General features: G+C 46.8%; 1 protein-coding gene across 1 annotated transcript in view; it reads right to left on the reverse strand.

The window, feature by feature from the left end:
• cacna1ab (calcium channel, voltage-dependent, P/Q type, alpha 1A subunit, b) overlaps positions 1-10,796 on the reverse strand; it is a 121,410-nt gene that overhangs the window by 86,808 nt on the left and 23,806 nt on the right. Inside the window, exons 2-10 of the mRNA XM_056279719.1 lie at positions 7,015-7,019; positions 6,816-6,907; positions 6,363-6,515; positions 5,987-6,174; positions 2,828-2,931; positions 2,498-2,613; positions 1,678-1,722; positions 1,257-1,349; positions 72-269 (exon numbers count right to left, since the gene is read on the reverse strand). Coding sequence (XP_056135694.1) covers positions 72-269; positions 1,257-1,349; positions 1,678-1,722; positions 2,498-2,613; positions 2,828-2,931; positions 5,987-6,174; positions 6,363-6,515; positions 6,816-6,907; positions 7,015-7,019 — 994 coding nt within the window. The remainder of the gene's footprint in view (positions 1-71; positions 270-1,256; positions 1,350-1,677; positions 1,723-2,497; positions 2,614-2,827; positions 2,932-5,986; positions 6,175-6,362; positions 6,516-6,815; positions 6,908-7,014; positions 7,020-10,796) is intronic.

Raw genomic sequence — 10,796 nt, forward strand, 5'->3', positions numbered from 1 at the left:
ATTTGTGTGTAATCAAACAAAGCAATTTTGCGTGTAAGTTGGCTTGTTTGAGGTTTTGTGTGTGTGCCTACAGAGGAAGTCGGACAGCATCTCGGGCTGGTCGTAGTGCACCACTGCAACACACATGGTGTTGAGTCCCACCAGGCAGAGCACCGTCCAATAGAAGGCCTGGGTCTTCACTATCTTACGGATGAAGAACCGAAGCCGACGTTCGTTCTTGCTGTAATTGGAGCCCTCCTTCCCACTCTTTATACTCGAGCGGGCGAAACCTGGGGACAGGGTGGAAGAGGGGATTGTGGGCAACAAGAGAAAGGATAATATGCAATGGAAATCCTCAAAGGCCTATAGAAGCCATCGCTATAGTATATATAAAGTATTTATAGTTAATAAAGCACAGACTGGAGAGTATTCCCCTGAGCATTGAACCTTGCTTTTAATGAATTAATCAGCACCACTTTTATCTTTAGCTGCACCTCAAATTTATATTTACATCTGCATCTATTATTATCTAATTGTTTTATTCTTCTTTTTTTTTTACCCCACCCCCCTTTTTTTTCCTTTTCTCCCCAATTGGATCCAGCCAATTACCCCACTATTTCGAGCCGTCTCGGTCGCTGCTCCACCCAATCTGCCGATCCGGGGAGGGCTGCAGACTACCACATGCCTCTTACGATACATGTGGAGTCGCCAGCCGCTTCTTTTCACCTGACAGTGAGGAGTTTCGCCAGGGGGACGTAGCGCGAGGCTAGGATCATGCTATACCCCCCCCGAACAGGCACTAGTGACGCGCCTAGGACACATACCCACATCAGGCTTCTGACCCGCAGACACGGCCAGTTGTGTCTGTAGGGACGCCGGACCAAGCGGAGGTAACACAGGGATTCGAACTGGCGATCCCTGTGCTGGCAGGCAACGGAATAGACCGCCACGCTACCCAGACGCCCCTTTATTGTTTTAGTCTAAGCTTTATATTGTTGTTGTATTGTCTTGTCATTTATTCTTTAACATCTTTTTACTAACTGCCAGCTTGCATCTGTTTTATGTGTTGTTTGTTTAGTGCAGTGCACTTTGACCCACATAGTACATGTATTAAAGGTGCTGTATAAATTCAGTCTATCATTGCTATTATTATTATTGATAATAATAACACAAATAGTATATAGCATGATACATTGTAGCATATCATAATAGAAAAGAATTGAATAGAACAGAGTGGAGATTACTTCCCCACCCCTCCATCTTTGTGTCTGTCTTACCTACTGCGTCTCCCATGTTATCCTCTCCTTCCTCAGGGTTTAGCAGCTCTGCTTTGTTGGTTTTGGTCTTGATGGTCGGCCTCCGCCTCGATCCTGACACAACACAAACGATGAGTCTCTGTTTCTGCATTTGTCTGCCTGCCTTCCTGTCTGTCCTCCTCTCTCTCTGACTTGCTCGCCGTATCTTTGTCCTCTTCAGTCTCACCACATCTTCTGCCGTGGTCTAACTGTGGTCCCCTGTCTATCACCCTTTCTTTCTACTGTCTCTCTTCTGATTTCCTTCTCTGGCTTCTTTTTCTGTAGCTCCATTTTACTCTGTTTCTGTATCTTTCTCTCTCTCCATTTTGTCTAAATCCACCTGTCTTTCCCCTGTACAGGCTTGAGTAGACATTGTATGTGGAGAATAGACAAGGTTAGTTACCATCAAAGTTCCCTGTGGCGTCATCCTCAGCAAGAATCACCTCCTCTGCATGAATAAGACAGACAGGACTTTTAGTTCACTGGATATGTGTGTGCAGTGTGTGTGTGTGTGTGTGTGTGTATGTGTGTGTTTGCATGTGTGTACACGTATATGTATTTGGAGACCATACTCATTTATTGCTGAATATTATTTAAACCTTGTAGACACCAATTCATTTTCAATATAACATTAATTCACCCTGAATAACATCTGATAACAATAATAACATTAAAATGTAAAGGTTTTTGTGTGTGTGTGTTTATCCATCCATCTATCCATTATCCGAACCGCTTATCCTGCTCTCAGGGTCGCGGGGATGCTGGAGCCTATCCCAGCAGTCACTGGGCGGCAGGCAGGGAGACACCCTGGACAGGCCGCCAGGCCATCACACAGGACCGGCACACACACACACACACACACACACACACACACACACACACACACACACACACACACACACACTCATACCTAGGGGCAAGTTAGTATGGCCGAGTCACCTGACCTACATGTCTTTGGACTGTGGGAGGAAACCGGAGCATCCGGAGGAAACCCACGCAGACACAGGGAGAACATGCAAACTCCACACAGAGGACGACCTAGGATGACCCCCAAGGTTGGACTACCCCAGGACTTGAACCCAGAACCTTCTTGTTGTGAGGCAACCGCGCTAACAACTGCGCCACCATGCCACCACGTGTGTTTATATTATATATATATATAAATAGATAGATAGATCGATAGACAGACAGACAGACAGACAGATATGTGTGCATGCTCTGACCAGCTTTGCAGATCCATTCCAGGTATCCATTGAGCTCTCTCTCTATCTGCTGCTGCCGCCTCAGCTTGAGAAACTCACTCCTGTTCTCCACCCGCTCTCTCTCTTTGGCAAACTCACTATGGAACACACACACACACACACACACAAGAATAAATACCCACACCCATTCTTCACCTTCTTGTCTGGTTTATTTATTTGAGTCTTAATTGAAAAAGGAAAAAAAGTTAAACTTCTGGATGAACCATGTGTGTGCTGATGTCTGAGTATTTGCGTCACACCCACCCACACACACACACACACACACATACACACACACATACAGGACCGTACCCTGAGAGTACACCAAGCACTAAGTTGAGCATGAAGAAGGAGCCGATGATGATGAGGGGGATGTAGTACATCCAATTCCAGGCACTACCCTCCACATCGTTGCTCTGCAAGACACAGACAGGTTGTTAGATTGACAGATACCCTGTTAGACAGGCTAGTTTTTTTTTTTTCAAATATGGAGAAATATTCTCAGACATGGAGGCGGACAGCATGAGGCGCCCCCTCTGTTTCCACACAGCACAGACAGGCTGCTGCTCAGACAGACAGGTGTGGTACAGCAGGCTACATGTTGTATAGCCCAGCACAGATTTGAAATGCATTCCCAAAGGAATCATTTATCTGGAAAAAAGCTAAGAATATATTAAGATGATGATGATAAAAATAATAACAATTATAAGGCCATCCGGGTGGCATAGCGGTCTATACCGTTGCCTACCAACACAGGGATCGCCGGTTTGAATCCCCATGTTACCTCCGTCTTGGTCGGGCGTCCTTACAGACACGACTGGCTGTGTCTGCAGGTGGGAAGCCGGATGTGGGTATGTGCCCTGGTCGTTGCACTAGCGCCTCCTCTGTTCGGTCGGGGCGCCTGTTCAGGGGGGAGGGAGAACTGGGGGGAATAGCATGATCCTTCCACACGCTACCTCCCCCTGGTGAAACTCCTCACTGTCAGGTGAAAAGAAGCGGCTGGCGACTCCACATGTATTGGAGGAGGCATGTGGTAGTCTGCAGCCCTCCCCGGATTGGCAGAGGGGGTTGGAGCAGCGACCAGGACGGCTCAGAAGAGTGGGGCAATTGGCCAAGTACAAATGGGGAGAAATCCAATAAATAAATAAACAAATAAAACAATGTGTACACGCAGTCCGTCCTCATGAATTCCTTGTTGTTGTTTTTTTATCCCTGCCCCCTTTTTCTCCCCAACTGTAACCAGCCAATTACCCCACTCTTCCGAGCCATCCTGGTCACTACTCCACCCCCTCTGCCGATCCGGGGAGGCTGCAAACTACCACATGCCTCCCCCGATACATGTGGAGTCACCAGCCGCTTCTTTTCATCTGACAGTGAGGAGTTTCGCCAGGGGGACGTAGCGTGTGGGAGAATCACGCTATTCCCCCCAGTCCCCCCCCCCCGAACAGGCGCCCCAACCAACCAGAAGAGGCGCTAGTGCAGCGACCAGGACACATCCCCACATCTGGCTTCCCACCCACAGACACGGCCAATTGTGTCTGGTCTGTAAGGACGCCCAACCAAGCCGGAGGTAACATGGGGATTCGAACCACCGATCCCCGTGTTGGTAGGCAACGGAATAAACCGCGACACTACCCGGACGCCCATTACTTCCTTATTTAAAGAGCAGTTAACTTCATATTAACAACAACTATCAAAAAAAATTGTCAGAACAGCAGGAACCTATAACTTTGTAATGCTACTGTGCATGAAGAGATTGCTCACATCGACGGTAAGTTAGAACGCCACATGTAATAGGACCGGCAAACTATCTGCCAGCTTTCCTGATCCTCCATTTTCTGATCTAAAAACTGGATGATCTGGAAAATTGTGTAACCTGACAAAATGCTTCACTTTGGACGTATGTAAGGTTGACGTACATATGAGGCTACACCTCTCTTTGATTAGACTGACATGTCCATCAAACTGATGTGTGTAGACCTGGGTGGTAGGAAGGTGTAGTGTTGTTACGGATCATGTAAACGTTTTAACTGAACTTTTAATCTGACGAATCACGTTAACCACAGTGTTGTGTATTCATGAAAATATATCCACTGTGGATATGCTGGGGTTTCTGCAGCGCGGTACAGTGACAACCCATTCTCTATTAAACTTTCATTGGTTTCCTCCCGACTGCCCGCCTGAGAGGGAGAGTCAGCCTTCATCCTTCAGAGAAGATGCTAAATATAGAGGATGGATGGATAGTGTGGAGCGTGTAAAAGAGTTGAGGAGAGAAAGAGATAGCAGGGTGAAGGATGGGGAAAAAGACAGGGAAAGATTCAAAGGCAGGAAAGGCATATACGAGAAAATAATGTGTTTTAATATATGAGGGAGAGAGCGAGAGAGAGAGAGAGAGAGAGAGAGAGAGAGAGAGAGAGAGAGAGAGAGAGAGAGAGAGAGAGAGAGAGAGAGAGAGAGAGATACATACGGGGGGCTTCCAATGTGCAGATCATTAATTGTATGATTGTGTATGTTTGATTAAGGAAACTGGGAGACGGTCACATGCACAAAGAGAGAGAGAGAGAGCTATAGAGACAGAGTGAGAGAGAAAGAGAGAGAGTGAGACAGAGAGAGAGAGAGAAGATACACGGGGGGGGGTCCAATATGCAGATCATTAATTGTATGACTGTGTATGTTTGATTAAGGGAACAGAGAGACGGACACACACACACACACAAAGAGAGAGAGCGAGAGACAGAAAGAGAGTGAGACACAGAGAGAGAGAGCGAAAGAGTGACAGAGAGAGAGAGAGACAGAGTGAGACAAAGAGAGAGAGAAAGACAGAGACAGAGAGAGAGAGCAAGAAAGGGAGAAAAGACGGGGTTTGAAAAGTGAAACGCTGTGTGAAATGGAGGTGTACCTTGCCCTACATCCAGCATGCTAACACATGTAGCATACATACAACACACATGCCATGCCAGCAAACATGGCAGAGTAGGAAAAATCCATAGAGCAGAGATAAGACTACTCAGCCACACAGCTCTGAAAATCTGATAATGCTTCTCAAGGTTTGAATAGGCAAACCTTGATAACACCTTGTATTTAGTATGCATATATTAACATCTGCTTACCACATGATGCTAAACTGGGTTAAGCGGTTACAGAAAATGAGTGACTGGATTAATAATCACAGTACGTTTCCTGGTATATGTTTTGTTGATTTTATGTTGGCATTTACTTTCAGCATCCCGACACTTTTTCCTGTCTCTCCTCCCTCTGGTATCTAAACTGTATTGTGCTGTAATCCATCCATCCATTATCCAAGCCGCTTATCCTGCTCTCAGGGTCGCGGGGGATGCTGGAGCCTATCCCAGCAGTCATTGGGCGGCAGGCGGGGGGACACCCTGGACAGGCTGCCAGTCCGTCCCAGGGCCACACAACAACTAAATCATACTTAAGTCAACTAAAAAAACAGATTCTAGGATAACTCACATAGTAGAGCATGTCTGTCCATCCCTCCATGGTGATGCACTGGAAGACGGTGAGAACGGCAAACAGGATATTGTCAAACTGGGTGATGCCGTAGTTGGGTCCCAGCCAGCCGCCTTTACATAATGTACCATTAGGACACAACCGAGACGGTAATGCTGTACCGCAGGGCAATTCCTCCACTGACTCTCCTGGACAGACAAAGTAACAGAGAAAGAGGGGGACAGAGAGAGCGAAAGAGAGTTTCAGTGTTTAGGTCCAAACAAATTGATCCATCTTAATTCACCAAAGCCCTCAACACTTCGGTGATTTACTAGCACGTAAGTAGTAGACAAGCTAATTTCACCGACTTATCTGATACGTTGACGCCATTTCTTACCTGTGACTATGTCGTAGCAGGTGGTGTGGAACTTGCCCATGTAAAACTCCAGACCAATGATAGCAAACATAAGGATAGCCACAAACAGCAGAAGGCCAATCTGCAGCAAAGGGATCATTGCCTTCATGATGGACTTGAGCACCACCTGCAGGCCTGGAGGATGCAGTGCAATGCACACATTAGCACTAAGGCTGGATGAGGGGAGGTTAGGTTGGTTTTGGGAGAAGGTGGTTAGGTTGGTTGGTTGGTTGTGATGCAACTGGATAAATTACATAGGAGCACATACAGTCAGATGTAGGCGATTAAATAGTGTTACACTGGACTGTTTGTACTGGTTTACTGGTTTCAATGTTTACCTTTTAAGAAGGCTGAGACATGATTCAGGGGAAGAATAAAGTAGGGCAATTTATCTGCCATGTGCAAACACACACACACACACACATAAGTACTTACTTGGGATCCCAGACACCAGTTTGAGTGGTCGTAGCACTCTAACAGCTCGTAGTGTCCTCAGGTCAAACTGAGATCCCACTGATGACAGTATACTGAACACAGAGAGAGAGAGAGAGAGAGAGAGAGAGAGAGAGAGAGAGAGAGAGAGAGAGAGAGAGAGAGAGAGAGAGAGAGAGAGAGAGAGAGAGAGCTTGATTACCAAAGCTGTGACCACAATACAAAAAGACCCATATGGTACCTGTGGAGCAGTGATATGCAAATTATCTGTCCACAGGAAGTTTTACACCACCTTCTTTCTGTCTGTGAAACATGTACATCAATATGCAAGGCATCATCATTTCCAAACCTGTGTAGTAGATTGTTGATAGTTCTTCATAGTTTCAGTGAATCTCCTTCAAACATCCCGACCCTGAGCCTTACAACCAACCCTCTCTAGTCCACTTTCTTATGCTCATTACCGATTACACTGCTGAAATACACTGGAAAGTACTAAGGCTACTGATATTTCTGAAAATACGGCTTTAAGCCCATTTTCTTCACCTCTTCAGTGTTTTGCACTGAGACTTGTTCTTGATGCATTGTTAGTATTTGTGGTTTTATGTAAGTTCAAAGAGGCTGTCACCATCTCTAAAGTCACTCCTGCCCATCTGAGGAAAAACAACATTGGCATATCGCGCCCATTGTCATCGCCACCATCAAACAGCATGTAACATTATTTTTTATATTTGATTAAAAAAAAATTTTTTTTTTCTTAATTTAAATACCCTTTATAAAATAATTTTTATAATTTATTGTATAATATTTTTATATTTATAACATGTTTTATTTTACGATTTCTATAATTTTTTAACTTAATTTCAATAATTGTAAAAAATAATTTTTATAATTTCTTTTATAATATTTGTAATATTTATAATATAATATCCATCCATCCATTATCCAAACCACTTATCCTGCTCTCAGGGTCGTGGGGATGATGGAGCCTATCCCAGCAGTCACTGGGCGGCAGGTGGAGAGACACCCTGGATAGGACAGGCCGCCAGGCCATCACAGGGCATAACATAATATAATTTTTAGAATTATGTTTATAGATTTAATGATACAGTAGTGTCATGTCTGACTATAAAATACATAGCTCAACCAAATACATTTAATTGAACATTAGCTTGCAAGACTGCATACAGTTCTGTGGTAAGGAAGTGATCTATCAGTTTGATCCCAGCTCATATGGCATGGTCAAAGAGGAGGGGACAGTGGCAGGTCTTGATAATTATTGGCGCCAGCGAGATTCCGAAGTACTTAGAATAGTTCATCACTACAGTGAAACACAAAACCCCATCACACAAAACAAAATCAGATGGACTGATTAACAAGTGAGGTGATTAAGTCACTAATTCTAAGTCATTAAATCAGGACTGGCTCTGGACCCCTGGTCTAGTATCTATCATGCGTAAAGTTTGCTGGACATGGGGGCGTCCAGGAGGTGTGGCGGTCTATTATGTTGCCTACCAACACAGGGATCAGCAGTTCAAATCCCTGTGTTACCCTCCGGCTTGGTCGGGCATCCCTACAGACACAAGTGGCCGTGCCTGCAGGTGGGAAGCCGGATGTGGGTATGTGTCCTGGTCGCCTCCGCTTGTTGGTCAGGGCGCCTGGTTCAGGGGGGAGGGGGAACTGGAAAGGAATAGCGCAATCCTCCCATGTGCTACGTCCCCCTGGCGAAACTCCTCACTGTCAGGTGAAAAGAAGCAGCTGGCAACTCGCGTGTATCGGAGGAGGCATGTGGTCAGGGCCGGTTCTGCGGGGGTAGCAACAGGAGCAGCCGCACCAGGCCCAGGACTGGGGGGGGGGGGCCCAGAAAAAAAACCCAAAAACCTTTCTGCGCTGATTCTGCTGTAAGTGCAGTGATTGTTAACTGTGTGTCTCAGCAGTGCAAAGAGGCCCTGTATGTTGCTCCTCCTGGCAGGTTCCCCATTGGCTGATAACGATTTATTTTCAAAAATGTATCAAAAGTTGCGTCGTCATCCCCCTCCCCCATGAGTTAGTATAGCCTATGGTGAAGACGTGAAATTCGGTTCTACTAACCAAAAAAAATGTCTGGAAACAAATCTGGTTGTAAGAAAAGAAAATTACAGAAACGTAAGGTGGAAAATACAAAAAAAGAGGCGGAAAACGCAGAGAAGGTATACGGTGCTTGGCTTAACGTTCGGGCAGCAGAACACTTGGAGGATGCTGTGGATAGCAATGAAGCTAGCACATCCACCACATGTGCTGACTCAGCGGCAGAGGATACCGGAGAGGACAGCGACCGTGGCGCTCGTGCTAGCACCTCCACCGCTATCGAGAATGCAAACGACCGGGGTCCGCGGTGGTGTAGCGGTCTAAGCATCGGCTTGGTGTCGATGCAGTTGCCCACTGGGGACTGGGGTTCGCGCCCCGGTCTCGTCAGATCCGACTATGACCGGACTCGATGAAGCAGCAATCATTGGCAACGCTGTCTTCGGGAGGGGGACGGAGTCGGCTTGTGTTCGTCATGTGAATGCGTCTCTGTGTGTGTCGGAAAAACAGTGGTTCGGCTTGGATTCGCCTTGTCACGAAAGTGGGGAGGCGTCTCCTTCGAGACTGCCGGCCGGAGAGACGCAGTTGGCGAACGCATGCAGTGCGAGGGTGGGTGTTTGAATTAAAATAGGGATCAATTGGCCACTAAATTGGGAGAAAAAAGGGAAAAATCAGAAATAAATTTAGAAAAAAAAAAAGAATGCAAACGACCACCGAGACTCTGTCGAGGAAGAGGGAAGCCACAAAAGTGATGGGGAGCGTGAGTTGGACTTACTTGATCCTGCACAGTGGCCAGACAGAATGCACGATGATGACATCAGAACGGACATAGTCAAACGTAAACCACTGCAGGTGACCGATTTTGATTTCCCTAAAACGGATGGCCGCCGTTTCACACCAGGACAGTCGGTGCCCTAAAAGTACCTCGGCCATGGTTAGTCTACTCAAAGTCTGCCAATGCCGTCTTCTGTTTCTGTTGTAAGTTGTTTGGACGTGAAAACGGCATTTCCGAACACTACCGCCGCTTGCCAGGTGTTTCTTACAACTCCATTCTCAGTCGCGAGTGCAGAGCGCTCTTTCGGCAAATTGAAATTGATCGAGACATATTTGAGATCAACGATGTCCCGAGAAAGACTGTCTGCGTTGGCTGTGTTGTCCATCGAGAACCGTGTGGCGAGACGGGTGGATTACAATGACACAACTGCAACATTTGCAGCGGTCAAGATGAGACGCTGTAAGTTTTAAGGTAAGATAACGAGGAGGACTTCACAATAGCCCGCTGTGGCATGGCTGCTTGTAATTGTGTCCTGTGGTTTATTTTGAATTGGTTGTTTCTTCTGGTAGCCTGCGCTCACCCCACACACAGCTGTGTGGTGTATGCGTGCGTGCGTAGGCCTAGGCTTTATGGGCGTTGGTGGTTGTCACGGTCGTGCATGTCTGTGGTTTTTTTTGGGGGGGGGGGGGGGGCAGTGAGCGATGGTTGCTCCCCGGCCCAGAATAGCATAGGACCGGCCCTGCATGTGGTAGTCTACAGCCCTCCCCGGATCAGCAGAGGGGGTGGAGCGGTGACCGGGACGGCTCGGAAGAGTGGGGTAATTGGCCAAGTACAACTGGGGAGAAAAAGGGGTAAACCCCAGCCCCCTAAAAACAAGACGTTTGCTGGACATCAGTCGGAAAATTTCCCTCCTCAGTCTCACATGCAGGGGTTGGAAAGGGGATGTTCTGCAGGGGTGGAGCGAAAGAGAGTAGATACATATGGGGGGGGGGTAGGAGGAGGGTTTCCAATGTGCAGATTGTTAATTGTATGACTGTGTATGTTTGATTACGGAAACTGGGAGAGAGTGGGAGAGACAGAGAGAGAGAGAGAGAGACGGAGACAGAGAGACAAAGAGAGAGACAGACAGAGACAGACAGAGACAGACA

This window comes from Lampris incognitus, chromosome 5, assembly GCF_029633865.1.
Source record: "Lampris incognitus isolate fLamInc1 chromosome 5, fLamInc1.hap2, whole genome shotgun sequence".
Classification (NCBI taxonomy): domain Eukaryota; kingdom Metazoa; phylum Chordata; class Actinopteri; order Lampriformes; family Lampridae; genus Lampris; species Lampris incognitus.